General features: G+C 32.5%; 1 protein-coding gene across 1 annotated transcript; it reads right to left on the reverse strand.

Annotated features, from left to right (window-relative positions):
- Positions 1-8,238: 8,238 nt before the first annotated feature.
- LOC129949368 (maltase A3-like) lies at positions 8,239-13,403 on the reverse strand. The gene is made up of 6 exons (XM_056060773.1): positions 12,799-13,403; positions 10,607-11,067; positions 10,295-10,548; positions 10,032-10,230; positions 8,692-9,143; positions 8,239-8,633 (listed from the first exon to the last, which is right to left on the reverse strand). Exons 1-6 carry the CDS (start codon positions 13,028-13,030, stop codon positions 8,369-8,371), a joined length of 1,863 nt encoding a protein of 620 aa, XP_055916748.1. The 5' UTR covers positions 13,031-13,403; the 3' UTR covers positions 8,239-8,368.
- Positions 13,404-17,570: the final 4,167 nt, after the last annotated feature.

The raw sequence follows: 17,570 nt of genomic DNA on the forward strand, positions 1-17,570 counted from the left end.
GTTTTTGTATTTTGTTTTAATAGTATTCCTAAAAAAACTAGGATCATTTGAATGTATGTATATAGTATGCATATCAAAAATGAATGAAAAATTGTATTTTTTGAGAAGTTTTAACTCTTAATACGTTTATAAACGAATATTGGAACAAGTGGAATAGTATCCCACAAAGAGTTAATAACTAAAATGGTTTGTATTATTTTAAGCGTAACGTGTACTTAACTACTAACTTTCACTGGAGAACAACATCCCGAATACAGAATCCGAAGAATAAGTTTCGGCAACACAAAAATAATAAATAAATAATGTTTGCAAAAATGGAAGATTTATTAAGAACCAAAACTTTAGAACTTTTTAATGATTGATAAAAGTTTAAAAATAAATATTAAATTTGTTTCCATTTCAGACATTTACCAAATCTGCAAGAATATTTGCAGTAATCTCAGAGATAAATTTTCAAATGTGGAAGGATAATTGAATTTGAATGTAAGCCATCAGTACAAAGATCCACGTTTACAAAAATACTAAACACCTATTACAAATTAGACAAAATTAAAAATTACTTAGAAATATCTTATAATAGTCCTCTGAAAAGCGTCAAGACTTTTCGCAACATCAACAATATTATCTTATTGTATTAATCTTATACCCGTCGCTGAGTGCACACTAAGAAGTATTATTTTTGAGTCTGGAATCTGGAAAAGCAGGAATATTTTCAAACTAAATGATTAAAACAAACAATATCAGTAACTGCCCCCCATTCTAATTTGTCTTTAACTGAATATTTTAATTAAACCCCTTCATGTACCACAAAAATCAAAAACAAACTTAACGAATTTTTGGGAACATTGTTATGACACGTGTTAGGTAGAGCCTTTTTAAAGAAACATAACATCTAGACCAAAACCTGTTTATTGCCTACAGCAAGAAAATCTTTTATTTAAGACCACCAAGCTAGACGGTAAAGTAATAACAAAGAGCATTTGGTATAATAATTATTGAGTGGCATCATCGGAATAGGCAAAGAAACGTGTTGTTAAGAAGAAAGCGTGTTGGTTCGTTACCTTGGTGTTTTTGTTGGTTTTCTTTTGATATTTAACTAACATCAGGAAGAATTTATTCCTAGAATGAACAAAAAAATAATCCGTCAGCAACCCTCACAAGTCACAATTCCCGACTCCAGAGAATCTACAGATGAAAATGGCACTCCCTTTCCCACAGTGCCAGAGAAACTTTAAGCTGTGTACAAGGAAGAGATCTCCTATAGAATACAAAAAAAAGATAACAACACTAGATTGAACAATATTACATCGGAAGCAAGAGACGTGACTGAGGAGCTTGATGAAATAATTGAAATTCCGGTAGCTGACAACAAAAAGTTGAAGCAAAAGGTGTTTTGTTTTATAAAAGTAGGTATATTGGCACTATGAAGCCTTAGAGGCAGGTAGGAACGAGTATATATGTACATCGGAATGAGATTTCAAGATGTCTGGATAGCTCTTGAAATTCCATTTGAGTAGAAACCCAAAATATCGAGGTTAATTCATAACGAAAAACAGAAAATTCTTTGAAACAAGTTGGAAAAATACTTTGATTTGAAAAGTTTTTGCAATGGACTTCTGTTGATGCAATGGAGCGATGAAAATATGCGAACGGAGTAATTTCAACTTAATACCAGTAACGAATGTCAAAAGTAAAACGTTGAGAATAAACAAATAAACGACCTAGGTCTGCAAGTATGAATGTAAGTTAACCAATAATTGGTAAAAATGTTTTACCTGCCCATTCAAACAAATGCCCAAATACATGAAGTAGATGGGAAGTTCAGTTGAAAGTTACTTCTAAAAGTTTGACCAAATATCACAAATTGATGTGGCTGTCTGCTATTAATTAGTGTTCAATATTTTATGTCAACTGAGAATCTTTCAAAGCAATTTTTTGCGAATTTTCCTCAGTCATTCCTCATAATAAATATCATTTCAGTACATATGCAAATATATTAATTTTTTACACAATTGTGGCAGAAACTACTTTATATAAATACATAAATTTGCTAATCACTTGTGGATGTTACGCTTGATGAAAAAAATGAGATAAACTATCTAACAACGGGGCTTGGCCGAATCTATCGTGGATTTCGTTTAAGACGTTTTAATGCAGTTCCATATCCCAAATAAAGTTAATGTCACATCAAGGAATTTTTAAAGTTTTTTTTTAAACAAGCTAAACTTTAAACTCGTGAGCAAACAAATTTGACTCAAGCAGCACGTTTTCGCTAAAAAGTCTGTAGCTTAAAATCTGAAGTGTTCCCGCAAAAGTTTAAACAACCTATTGTGAACGGTTTAACAATTTACTAGGTAGCAATATGCCAAATATTTCGCAATTTACTAAGTGAGTCCAACATTTTAAACCTTTCTTTTCGTTTGCTAAACGGACCTGTCAATTGGTATTTCGAACTGTTGACTGGACCAGTCCATTTACTGGTCTTATTAGAATATTTGTACAGATGCCATATAAATTGAGCAAATTTAAAAGTTAAAGTAGGCATTCCGTGGTTTTAACTTTTGCAAATTGCTCAGAGATAGTAAGATGTAAAAATCGTTTAAAATTAGGTAAATCATCAAATACTAAATCGTTTAGATCTTTGCGTCGATGCGCGGCTTTAAGATGCTAAAATTAAAACAAATTGAAAAAAAACGCTAGAGGGAAGCGGTGATATTTTTTCATGACCAAACGTATACCGTTGCATAATTACAATTACGCAGAAGGAAAATACGTGAACCAATCCTTAATTGAAGATTTTGTGGTGGCATTCCAGGTATCTAGTGAATTTGAAAATTCTATTGAAAAATTTATAATATCATTTTCTTTAACAACAGTATTGATTGATTTGAAAAACATCAGATAGCCTGGTAACATTTATGCCTGTCAAAATATCCCGATGACTGAGCCAGTAGTTATGATTCAAGTATGTAATTACTCTGTATATACTCTTAATTAATTAATTTTATTTCTAAGAACAATGCAAAAATTGTGTGGTGTTATGCATAGCGTATTTCGTTGTATTATATTCCCTATAATTTGAATTTGATTTATACTTCGATTTATACACTAACACTGAACATTAAAAAAGCAAAATTAGCTGTATGTTTACTACAGCATGAACCATGTTGCTCAGTAACACGTGGTTATACAAGGTCCGGCAAAAAGATCTCCCATATCCATCTTGTTAGACACAGAGTTGTTTGTGTTTTCTAGTAACCTGATTTAAGTTTGGTTGGAGGAAGGTCTCAATCATGTGACAGTAGCGATTCGCACTAACTGTTACTTTTTGCCCATTTTTTTCGAAAAAATACGGACCTAACACACCAAATTCATAAACAGCAAACAAAACTGTCACATAAGGGCTGTGAAGTGGTCTTTGATGAATTTCTTAAGGGTTTTCTGTTGCCCAATATCGGAAATTTTGTTTATTTACTGTACCCGATAGATGGGAATGGGCCTCGTCAGACGAAAATAAAACAGCACTGCAGAACCACCATTACGGATATATTCCTCTACGACAAATGCGCGATGCTCACCGTGCTACGCCATTATGATTACTAAAAATGGCACGTAGACCCCTATCTTATTTATAAATAGCTTTTAATATAAACGCCCAAACATACGGGAGGTTTTTTTGCCGGACCCTGTACTATTAAATTTTAGCTTATATGAAACGTTTGAATATGACCTGCTGATCAAACTGGGTACTTTACCTAATTTGCCATGCTGTTATATTAATATTACCTATTTCATTCTCCAGTGGCGTAAGGCGAGTGATGTTTTTCAAAACTAAAGAACAAATTAAGATACAAAATTACTTACTTAGCAAAAATTAAACATGGTAAACTTTCAGGCTACAGGTGTTTATATCTTCGAATTCAAAACTTCAAGAATTATTTAAAAGGCTCCCCATATGTCTCTATTTTTGGCTTCGATGTACTAATTTGTACTTATTTGTGATTGATCGTCTATATATATCTTTAATTTTGTCGTCCTGCTGGCCACTTGTTGACTAGTCTAAATTTCTTTGTCTTTTTTGTCCATCTTTGGTTCTTAGGTCTTGATACATGACCAGCCATTCTGGTTCTATTTATGACGTCTATAATTTGGTTCTTTTGCAAATATCTTCATTTAGTACCCTTTGACTCGAAAACAAAATTGGTTATGATTGGCTTATGTTTCTATCCCTTTTTAACTTTTTAAATAAATGTGGACAGATGATACCATCGCCCGAAATATTCCCCAAACAGTATCGAAATAACTTGGACACTTTTGAGTTTTGTTTCGGTTCTCCTGTTCGTCCCTGATTTTGTTCTTTAAAATGGACATCATGGCTGAGTAGATTTTTATCGACGGAAATAGTCAATTTTCAAAAACTCTAAAGTCCATCGTCAGGAAAATATTCTTGCGAAATTACGATTTTTTCGTTACTTGAGGATCACCAAAAGCCGCCTTGTTAAAATAAAGCGTAGTTCACATAAATATTTTTCAATTCCTGCATAAAAATCAAATCTCAGTTGAAAAAACGGTTGCAAGTTTGTCAATTTGGTCAAGTTATTCAATTTTTAGTAGTACCCGTGGTATGATGGTTAGTGCGTTGGACTTTTACCTTCGAAATGATATGACACAATGACGATCTGGTTTCATGCGGTTCAATGACGATTCCTTGGCAAATGCCATAATCGCCGAGCAAACGGGACCAAGTCCCTTGCTAGTGACGAAGGTTGAGCTTCAGCTCATCTTTAATTCAATAAAAAACAAAAAGTCAGCAGGTGTCGATGGTATATCCAACGTTGTACTAAGACATTTACCGATGGAAGCAATTGACATATACACCACGCTCTTCAATAATGCACTGAATAATGCATATTATCCAGTGCATTGGAAGACCGCTGTGGTTTATCCTCTCCCGAAAAATGGAAAGGACAACTCCAACCCGTTAAATCTTCGGTCGATAAGTCTTCTTCCGAGCATCAGATCATTAATAGGGCTCTGACTAAGTTTTCAGTTCGGGTTCAAGGCGGGTCATGACACAATTCATGCTGCGTCTAAACTCGTTTCTGATATCCAATGGAATAAATCAAAACAACAATGCACAGGTGCTGTTCTGGTTGATTTGGAAAAGGCCTTTGACACCGTATGGTTAGAGGGTCTTTACCTAAAACTGAGCAGGCTTGGCATAAGCAAGCCATTGTTGTATATACTTTATGATATGCTTAACGGTTGAAAGTTTGTTGTCAAAACTGGAAATGTAACTTCTACCACAACATTATCAATTAAAAATGGTCTTCAACAGGGAGCGGTGAATTCGCCGATTCTCTTCAGCATTTACACCAGCGATCTGATAGGTACTCTTACAAAGGCAATTGCGTACGCCGATACGATCTAATTGCGTACAGAACGTCCCGAAAGGTTGAGGTTATTAGAATTATCTTGCAGCGTGATTTCGACAAGATTTAGCGATATTGCGACGACTGCAAACTGAAAATAAATGTCCAGAAGTCAGAGACAATTCTGTTCCGGACTCCGTTGGCTGGGGCCACGAGTGATACGTGCAAGAATTGGCGCAAGATGGTCATCGTTGATCTTCACGGGCAGCCATTAGCGAGCAAAAGTGTAGTGAAGTACCTTGGTATCTGGTTAGATTAGTATTTATATTTCGACAGACATATAAATGCTGCTCTGACCAGGGCCAGAGGAGCCTTCGCTCTGACAAAACGGCTGTTTTTTAGCAGTCGGCTTGACCCCAGAGTGAAGGTAATTTGCTACATGGCCCTCATACGGCCAATGATCGTTTATGGTTGTCCTGTGTGGTTCAACGTTGCCCCTTCCCAGATGGAGAAGTTTCGGGTGTTTGAGCGGCAGTGTTTACGACGCTGTACCGGCTTTTACCGAACAGCCGAACCTTCTTATGTGCGTATAACGAGGTCCTATACAACGAGGCTCGAATCAACAGAATTGACAATTTCGTGATAAAACTAGTTCGAGGTCACATTGCAAGAGCTATGTCTTCGACCAACAATTTAATTTTCGGGGCGTTCTATCCGAACGACGAGTATTTTGAGAGTGCACGCTTGAGCAGCTTCATTCCCTCAGAGGCATTCCTCTTTTTAGATAGATGCGGTCTGATACAGGATAGATTGGCAGTTCCGTTAATCTACCACGTCAGACGAAGAACCGTAGATAGGCGACTCCTGTACAATCGGGACGTCATGGTACAAGGCGGAGCAGACCTCCTTCGGTTCAGTAGGGCTGTGTCCGAACGGGACCGAACTGATAGGGTGAAGCAGGAGAACCAGTTTTGGTGGCTTCAATCGGCACTTGATAGTGGGTAGTCGGGATAGGGTTTTAAGCCTTGGCCGGCTTACATACTTGTTTAATAGTATTAGGGTTTAGTTTTTAAGTAGAATAGGCATGGTGGCACAACAAAAAAAAAATAAAAAATAAAAAAAAAAACATTAACAAAAAGCATTAATAAAAAAAAAATAATTAATAAAAAATAAAAAAAAGAAGAAAAAGAAAGACAACAAAATATAAAAACAAAAATGTTAGATAGTTTGATTTGCTGCTGTGGTTGTTCTAGTTTTAAGTAGTTTATAGGTAGAATAGGTAGTTTAAGTTAGCTTTAAGTTTTATTTAAGGACCTAATTTTAAGTAGTTTGTAAGTAAAAATAAAAAAGGATATTGATATTAGTTTTTTTTCGAATTTTCTAATAAATACAAAAATAAATAAAATTAAAATGAAGTAAAATAGATCTTAGGGCCGAAAGGCATTAGTTTTAAGTGTTATAGTTTAACTTAGAGTGTCTCCATTAAGTTAGTTGTAAGTTATGGATAATTAGGCTAGTTTTATGAATTTTTGTCTAGCTTTAAGATAGGTTTAAGAATGAATTAATAAAAATGAATTTAAAAAAAAAAGAAAAAAAAGTGCGTTGGACTGTCATGCAAGAGGTCTTGGGTTCAATCCCTGCCTGTGCCACGTTAATTTAAAAAATGAATTTTCGCGGGTTCTGCCCCTTGCGAGGAATTGACAATTTCTTCAAGAGTAATTCCTGTCATGAAAAAGTGCTTTCTCAAAATAGCCGTTCGGATTCGGCCTAAAATTGTAGGTCCCTTCCATTCCTGACAACAGTACTCGCAAACAGGAATGGTTGCGAGCTGTAAGTCACTAGGCCCTGGTTCACAACGGACTGTTGCGCCACCCAATTTATTTATTTATTTTTTTATTCAATTTTTATACTTTCAGCAATTCGAATTTTCAAGCTTTCAACCCAAAAGTTTAGAAAGTTAAATAGTTCAAAGTTCAAAAAGTCGAAAGTTTGAAAAGTTGAAAGTTTGAATGAGAGGTTGATAAGCTAAACATTTAAAAGTTTGAAAAGTCGTAAAGGTACAAAATAAATGGTTGAAAGTTTGAATGAGAACCTGAAAAGTTGAATAGTGGAAATTTTGAAAAGTCGAAAAGGTGAAAAATTCAACCAACTTATCAAACGTTCAACTATTTGACTATTTATCTTTCCCAACTTTTAAGCATTCAACGTTTTAAACTTTCTACTTTCTAAACTATTTTTTTGTAAGTTTGATAATTCGAATAATTTGAGTTAGTTAAAAGTTTGTTTTCTTTTCAATTCTCAGTTGTTGGATTCTTCACATCATTAACTTGTTTCGACATTTTCAAATTTTCATTGCTTTATGACGACGTCCAAAAATGTATATGTATATATATTTGTGTAATGAATACTTGTGAAAAAATGACAGCTTGAAGAGTGACAGCTGCCCAAATAAAGAGCTATTTAAATTGAAACTTCTTATCACGAACTGCAAGCGTTACTTTTGTTGTACTGGCTTGTACATCATTGCAATGCACGCTTAGTCGAAAAATATTGCTGCATCCAGTGGAAATGTTGCTGATGATCCTACACAGAATGACATAAACGATTTACTCCGAGATTATGCGTTTTGGAACCTTTAATTTATTTTGCGGGCTTACATAAAGTGTGAAAAAGGGGTTAAAAATATGTACCTATAAGTTAAAGTAAAAAAAAGGGTGCTAAATATTTCGCGATCACTTATTACACTTTTCAATAGCAAGTTTCAATAAGAGCTAACTTTCCTTAATTTTTTGGATTTCTACCGATGGGCAATGCGGTTGCCACGATATGATCCATCTTTTTTAAGAAATACAAAAAGTTTGCCAAATGAGTTCAAAACAAATATTTATTTATAAAACATTATCATTAAATATAAAGTAAGTGTTACTGTAGACCAGAGCAAACATATATTAATCTGATGGCCTGAAATTCTATCCCCGTTTTTTTAATCTGTTCTTTTATTTGTTACTTAATAACTCATAAATAAAATAATTATCTGGAGATTCTAATTTATTGGTTGTTCTTAATAAAACACCTTCTTTTGGCAGTAAAATTATTTCATCAGTAAATGTTTTATCCCCTTTTTTGCGAAAAGAGTTTTGATTTACTACGACATATTCAAGATAATTAGATAAATTATCAAAGATTGCATTCAAATTAATAGTTTCCACATCATCCATTATGTTTAGCAACGCAATATAAGTGTACTCATTGATGAGTGATCTGAAAATAATATTGATTTGTTGAAACTTAGTTAAGATGTAATATAAACGGAATTCACCTTTTAATTGCTAAAACGTTATCGCTTATCGCTTTGATCTCAACCTGTCCATTAGTAAAAACTTTTTCTGAACGTAAAGCCTGTAATTCTTTGTAAACATTCAAGTGGCTGTATGGAATTTCGTGCTGCCGTTTAACATTTACAAGGGGATATAGATCAGAAACTGGTAACCATGTCTTATTGCCACTTGAGAATCCAGCATTTTTATCACTATTCCATTGGAAAGGAGTTCGACATGGATCTCGAGACATTTTTTCATAAACAGAGGGATTTGAATTACACGCTTGAGGGTCGACAGTGTCCTTCCAAGAGATCCATACATCAGTCATGCCTATTTCTTCACCCTGATATGTTATACTGCAACCGGGCAGACATTTTATCAGCATATTTAACATGTCTATTCGATCTGCGCCCATTCGCGATCCAACGCGGTTTTTATCATGATTTCCAAGCTAATATAATGAAATAAAATAAAACTGATATAGTAATGTAAATTTATACTAGGTAGGTACAGTTCAGATTACGCAAGAACGTTTAGATTCGCCAAAAGATGCTTATTTTCAAGAGTTGTTATTACAGTTCCTTGTCATATTGTATGACATAAGAAAAAACAATAAAATTTAAACAGATTCAAAAATTAAAATTGTTGGTGTTCTACAATTCTCAATTTGTTTTTAAATTTTAATTTAAATCTTAATGTTTAAAGCTTTCACTAAACACTAAACTTCAAATTTCGAGTGTGAAGGCTAGATTATGAGGTTTATTCTTTAATAAATTATATTATTTTATATTGTGTCTGTCTGTACATAAATCACCAAATAAAAGAAAAAACTCTTAATGATGGGCAAATATGATGAGTCTCGTAATTACCTTTACACAAAAAATCATATCATAATATTGCTTTGTTGCGACGTGAAATATAGACAACAAATAAACTGAATTTAATTTTCTTGGATTGTTTTTACCTGACATCCTAGGCCCCCAAATTTGAGGGTCTGACAAATCGAAGTTCCATCTCAGACTGAGATCTTAACAAGAGTTCTTACGATGCAGAACTTGATAAAAAACGGAGTTAGAACTCAATTGAGTTCTAATATTTCAACAAACCTAGTTTTAGAGAAAACTTTGTCAAGAAATTGGCCGTTAGAGTAACCTTTTTCGAAAAAATGGGCACAATTTGGAATCCTTTTACTAGAGCTACTACTTTAAAAAAAACCTCAAGGAAAAGAGTAAGGTAGTTAACAAATTGACTAAACTATATCCGGCACTATATGAGGATTGAAAAACCACTACAACCACATTTCAACTCTGCAATTGAAATAGGTATTTTATTCACTTACTACCCAATTTGGTGTTCGACCATTTGGCATTTTGTTCATCCAAGTGTTAATTACTTCTGCATAGTCATAAGCATTCGATTCATTTGTGAGAGAGCTTATTATCAAGAAATTAAATGGAATTTGTGCACCATCTGCCGTGGCGTTGCCATAATATTCCATTACTATTTCAACAGCAGACCAGCTTTCAATCATAAGAATTCTGGAAAACGCAGAAAAAATGTTCATTATTTTTAAGACAGCGAAAAACTTCCTTAAGTATAAACCTTTCTTCGCCACCATTTTCAGCTCTGTAGTCATCGAGTACTTTGCGCCATTCATAAACTAACTGAACGGTTTCTGGTTGATTTGTTGTGTATATATGATCAACATACCCGTAGTCATCAGGATCGGTAACCCAGTCATTACGAGGTTCATCAGGGTAATTTCCATCAGCATCAGCAGCAATTTCAAAAACATGAGGTACAGCATCGACTCGAAACCCTGAAACCCCTTTTTTTAACCAAAATCGCAGCACTTCCTTTTGTATGAAATAAAGATTCTTAATTTTCGTGAACAAATACAAAATTTCAACTTACATTCATGTATCTTTTAACTTTTGGATTACGGTAGTTTAAATCAGGTTGCTTGTCTACGAACTGATGCAAGTAATATTCTGAACGTTTTTCATTCCATTTCCATGCGCTGCCACGAAAAACACTTACCCAATTTGTGGGTGGTTGGCGGACACCATCAACAATTCTACCTGGATGCCATATATAAAAGTCTTTAAATTCAGGATCACGATCAATTGACTTTTTGAACCATTCACATTCGTCACTTGAGTGATTTGGTACAAAATCCAAAATTATTTTCACACCAAGTTCTTTAGATTCTTTAATAAGTGCATCAAAGTCATCCATGGAACCAAATATTGGGTCAATTGCAGTAAAATTTGCAACATCATATCCAAAGTCAGCCATTGGTGATTTGAAAATAGGCGAAAGCCATGTTGCAGTAATTCCGATTTCCTTCAAGTAGGGTAGTTTTTCTCGTATTCCTAAAAGAACGAAATTTTTTGTATGGGTTTGGTTGTTGGATCATAAGTTCTTGATTTAATATATAATGTTTGTTTGATTGGGCTTTAATGATCAATATTCTTGATGCAATTAATAAAAAACTAATTCATCTTCTGTTACCCGACGTTTTGCTGGCTATTTTTCAGCTTCTTCAAAATAGTATTATCAAAATTGTGAAATTACGGTTGTCGTATTGACTAATGCGGTAGTCAAACACAAACAGTAAGGAAGTAGGGGCCCATTTCACCTGTTTAAGCAGGAAGGGCAATTTAAAAAAATACCTAAAAAAGGAAATTAACCTTCTTGTCTCAATTAAACCTACTAGGCTTTTGGCGCACATTAATTTGCTACAAATATTTGTTCCCCAAATCTTATTTTTTAAATTTTTACATTTTTTGTCAAAATGGATTTGATAGGTAAAATTACCAAGAGCGAATTGTTCGGTTATGACATTTTATTGTTTAAATTACATTTTCGCAATAAACACAAATATTGACTTTTGATTTCTCAAGTCTCCAGTTACAGAGCCTTGTTTGAAGTGTTTCAAGTTAATGTATGATTAATAAAGACGATGCATGCTTGGAGAAAAAAAATTACATATTTTTTACTTATTATTTATTCAAATTTCTCTACTGTACGTGTAAAATTAAATCGATTTAAACTTTTAAATTCGTTTGTTACATTAGAATAAATTTGGGCAAATTATCCGACAATTTGGATCCAATTGAATACAATTTTCGATCGAAACCTCAACTTAAAGTCAATAGTCTGTAACTTTTGAACGGTAAATGCTACAAAAAAGTTTTTAATTAGACCTTAAGGATTACTTGTCAACGTTTTGTTCTATGAGCACCTCAGGTAATAACTTTAAAACTATTGATTCTATCAGATCGCAATATGAACTCCTTTCTGTTAATTGCATAGGAATTTTGCCACTCATTTGAAAAATATTAATGTTTGTCAGATTTGGTCGCAATTAAAAAAAAGGGTTTGTTTTGTTTTCTGTTAAATGTTACAAAATATTCGAAAGCAAAAGTTATTAAAATATCTTCCTTTTAAAAATAAATTAATTGTATTTCAAATTACCAGCAACTTATAAAAACATGATCATTTAAAAACCTTTAATTTATAATTGTTAACTTCAAAAAATCTAGAATCACATAAAGTATAGACAAATTATGCCATCCTGAAAGCAACTGTAGTGATAAAATTTTAAAATATGTTGAGACTATAAACTCATATTTACACATGCCATATTATTTTAGCATTCAACAATGTTGAAATAGATGAATGAAAATACCAATTGACATTTTAGAGTTAAAATGACAAAAATTGATTTTTTAGAGAAAAAAAAATCATATCTTGAAAAAATAATCCTGAAATGAAAAATGTATGTTTTGTGATAGGCAAATGCAAAAGCTTAGTTATTACCTGGAGGTCACGCAAAATTATCATATTTGTTACTCTTAATAATAATACATACGTATATCAGCAGCTCACCTTCAATCAATCCATTCATACAATTCTAAACTCAGGTGCTAAGTGATTTGGCCGGCCCGGCGGCCGGCCGCCGGCGTAGCACATCATCAACTTGTACAAGATGAATTGCTTTCAAAAACAATTTGTTTTCGAAAACAAATATTTGTTTTAAACTTTATTATATGAATTACTAACTATTCTATATACCACAGATAAACTATGTTTGAAGTTACCATTTAAATCACCAACGCCGTCGCCATCGCTATCCTTGAATGACCTTGGATAAATTTGATAAAATGATGCTGTTTTCCACCAGTCGTTCGAATCATTTGGTTGGCTTGTTTTTTCCTCTCTGATAAATTTATATTCGTAGTATGTTGTTGAATGAGAATGTGGAAAAACACCAGCAGAAGCAAATGCTATTAGAAAAACTATTTTTATATAAACACTCTCGAACATCATCATGATCTTTTAAACCGATATTTTCTTAATGAAACGTCCATTAATTCTCTACAAAACTGTATGCCATTGATTTATTATTAATGCAAAAGCAAAAACTATTTTAAAGCATTTAAACATAAACAAAACCTTATTTCTTCTGGAATGTCCACCGAAATCAAGTAATTACGAATTTCTCAATTTGACTTGATAAATCGACTTTACTTTTAAGAATGAAAAAAGAAAATTGTTTGGTCCACAAATAAAATTATTATCTTTTTTGTTGTAGTTATTTCACTTGCATATAAATAGGTTTGAAAGCAAAATCAATTTGTTTGGAGAGCGTCAAACTGATTGAAGTAGCGAAAACGAAATCAAAGCACAGAATGCTTGCAGATGAAACTTTTCTCACTGCTGAATCATTTAATAATCTGTTTTTATTTTGTTGGTGACAGACTATCAGAGCGCTAATCTGTAGAGAAATACTCTTGGATAAAGGAACCTTATTGGTGACATATTAATAAAAATGTATGGTGTTGTATAAAGAAATATTTCGGTGAGTGGTGATGGTGGGCAAGGGTGCACAGCACATATACCAGTTTAGTATCAAATTAAAAATGACATTAGACTTGCAACACGAATCAAATAAAGGTCATTTGAAATCCGAGATATTGAGCTCAAATTAAGTTATTGAGCAAGAATATGATACACCTTATTGACCACAAACAGTAGAAAAATAAAATGAAAACAAAAAAATTTACTTCTACATTATATTATTTGTATTGAAATCGAATGTATTTAGAACAACTGTGGTCCATTATCAGCAATACACTTATTTGGTAAAGAAAAACAAATACAAAATAAAAGGAATTGAAGCAATTTAAATATATTCAAACTTAAACAAAGGCTACATAATACATATTTCTATCATCACCATCATATGCATTATTGCTGAAACACATTCTTTTTTTGTCAAGAATGTAAAAAAAGGAAACTACTTTATGAAGGCAAGGAATTAGTGATAATTAATAAATAGCGATAAAGATCAAAGATTCAGTATTTTGACCACTTACTGGAAAAGAGATAAATAAGGTTATTGACATTTCTAAATGAAATGTTCTGAGTCTCTAAGACAGAATACTAAAATACAAAATGAAAAATAAAATGTTCATGTTCGTGGACAAGATGTTGCCGAAGGTCTTGATGTTGTTGTCACTCACAAATGGCTTCATGTTTCAAAATTTGATGCTTCTACATCTGCGGAATGTTTATCAAGATATGTTGCTGGGAAAATAGTTGTCGATGTATCCTCCATAAAATGCTTAAAACTTTTTAAAAAAGATGCTATGAGTTTGAAATTTATAAACTTTAAAGTTGGAATTCTAGCTAATAACTTTAAGTTAGTATTGATTGGTTCAAATTGCCCGAAGAATAATGTCGTCAGGGATTTCATTCCTAGAGACGGACCAAAAACGAAGAACTTGTGAAAATTCCAGGACAGTGGGAAGTAGATCAGGGGCAAGGACTGAATGCATTAATTTAAACAACAATGAATTTTCAATGTATTACCAAAACATGGGCGGAATAAGAGGAAAACTCAAAGACCTCTCTGCTCTTGTTGATTCGTCCGAATATGATATTTTTGCGTTTGTGGAAACATGGTTATTTAACGAAATAAGTAACGAGGAGATATTGGATGCATCGGAATTTTCATTATTTCGTCGAGATCGTCATGATTTTAGATGTAGACCGCTCTTCGGAGACCGCTGGTGGCATATTTTATTTATCCAAACAGTTCATCTCCAGAGGAGAATATCATTAAACATATATGTATTTTTATTGAAGGAGATTCTGGAAGTAAATTGTTGATTTGTTTGTGTTATATTCCCCCTAATTCTCCATCATCTTTATATTATTCTCATTTATTAAATATTGAAATCATTATTTCTAATTTTTCTGAGAGTAATATTAATACATCTACTTATGTAATTGGAGATTTTTATTTGAAATTAAGTCGCAACTCTTTATATAGAATGCTAGACCTTGTCTTCATTAATGAGGATAATGCATCCATTGTTACATCCCTTTGTTTTCAAATTCCATCCACCATGTTGCCCTGTCAATTTGTATCAAAACTATTTGCTATAATAATTTTAATGCTTTATAACTTTTAAATATAAATTTAATTTAATTAATTTAAATAATTTGAATGAAAGGTTTCGTAATTTAAATTGGCAATTAAACTCTAACCGTAGCTTAAAAAGTAATTTTAAATTATTTTTAGATATTTTTGGAAGAGAATTGGCTTCTTCTGTTCTGCGATCTCTAACTAGAATGAACTCGCATCCTCCGTGGTCTAATGTAAGGTTGCGTAAGTTAAGTAAGGAATGCTTAAAGTAATGCTTTTAAAAAGTATCAATTATCTAAAAACCCAAATATATTTCATTATATATTCTCGCCTTAGGAAAAAGTATGTATTCCTGTTTTGCTATAGTAGTTATTGATTTAAGGCACTGCTTTGAAACTTTGGGCTCACCGCTTCAATTTATCTATAATCAATCTCTTTCTTGTGGTGTTTTCTTATATGAGTGAAACATTTCCACTATCAATCGTATTTTTAAGTCTGGTGATAATAGGATAATAAACTATCGTCCAATAAGCAAACTAGCTATTGTTCCAAAAATTTTAGATACTCGTAAACTTGTAAAAGTAAAATTATTAAAAATCATATTTCTAATTCATAACTTGGATTCTTCAGTGGCCGATCAACCTCCACAAATTTGGCTTGCTTTTCTAAGAAATGTGTTTAACTAAAAAAGCGATGAAAAATGGATGTGGTGTATACGAATTTTGTAAAATCTTTCAGTAGAGTAAATCACCTAATTTAAATTAAAAATACAACTATATCTTATATGAAAAATTAACATGAAAAAGCTTCTCAGTAAAAGTAAAAAGTATATATTTTCATTGAAGAACATCAGTTCTTGAGTGTGCACACAAAGTCTGAGAAGAACAACAGAAACTTGCATATTTTAATGTTTAAAAAAATCTAAATTGTCCTACTAAAAATATGAACGAGAAAGTTCGTATAGGTGTTAGTTAATCTTCAGCGAAAAAAGTACTGAATGGATCTTATTGAAACTTTTCAAGAATAAAGCTTCTACATCAGAATTACACATAGGTTATACTTCATTAAGATATTATGTACATTTCCCAAAATAAACAATAAGTATCAAGTAAGGAGGAACTGTAGTACCCGTGGTATAATAGTTAGTTCGTTGGACTAGGAAGACATAGAAGGCCTGCAGTTCCTGTTACTCCTTTACAGTCCCTGGCAATTTTATAAGACGCACTTTATATTTTATGCAAAATCTTAAGTGCCGGCTAATTTAATCAGGTTTTCTAATATTGTAAAGCATTTAAATAATTTTGTATGCAGAATATAAACTAGTCATATTTCCTAGAAATAAAGCAACAGATTTAAAGACTTTTTTTTAAATTAATATTTTCAGTTTCTTTCTTGTTATTTTTGTAATTTTTTCTATTGCTTTAATAGGAGCCTCAATTCTGCGCGGCATACTGTCAATCCTTGATCTGACTGTCTCCTGCATTTGTGAATTACTCTTTCAATAAGTGGTCGCATCTTTAGCTACTTCCCTTTTCATCACCTCAATTGTGTTCATATTATGGGTATTTCCCGGCCAGTTCAATATAAGGATGTTTTTTCCCACAAATAAGTTTTTATAACCTGGGCTGTGTGGCATGGAGCTCCATCTTGCATACAAATGTAACCATACATCCATTCTTGAACGTTAAAAACATTGCGTATAATCTAATAATTATAAAAATTCTGCAGTGCGTCTAATAGTTATTATAATAAAGCCAGGGACTGTAGGTATAGTTCTACATGGCTTGCTCATGCGTTTCTAAATTTTAAAACCAGCATGTTTATGCTGAATGGCAAAATTATAAAGGATCAAACAGATCAAATTTTTTAATATATCCCCGTTTCCAATGTCTTACATCTGAAAGACAATTTTTTATAGCTGCAATCCGCCTTTGGAATTCACTCACACCTCATCTGCGAGAAATAAACAACGCGCGTCGATTTCAAAATAGAGATTTCTTTATTATTCAAAGCAACTTACTTCTAATTTTTCTCCTCTTTTCTCCTCTATCTTTTCTGTCACTATTAACCTCTTTTCCCCTTTTTTTCATCCTAACTCATAAATTCCCGTTCTATTTTTCTTGTTTGTATTCTTTTTTTTTTGAATTCATTAAAATTATATTTAGATATTTAAAAATCATCAAAGTTAAATTTTGCTCTTTTTTTTAAATAATTAAACTTGAACAATGTACATAATAGATATAAACTTTCACGAATTTATAAGATTAATCTTACCGTGTTAGCATATACATCATGAAATAAATAAAATAAATAAAAAATAAAATATATTGCAATAGCTAGGTACTTATTATTCTGTAAATAAATCATCAGAAATACATAAATGGTTTCAATTTTAGATACTTCAAATTATATATACAACAAAGGTATCTCAAGTATCTT

This window comes from Eupeodes corollae, chromosome 3 (genome assembly GCF_945859685.1).
Source record: "Eupeodes corollae chromosome 3, idEupCoro1.1, whole genome shotgun sequence".
NCBI lineage: Eukaryota > Metazoa > Arthropoda > Insecta > Diptera > Syrphidae > Eupeodes > Eupeodes corollae.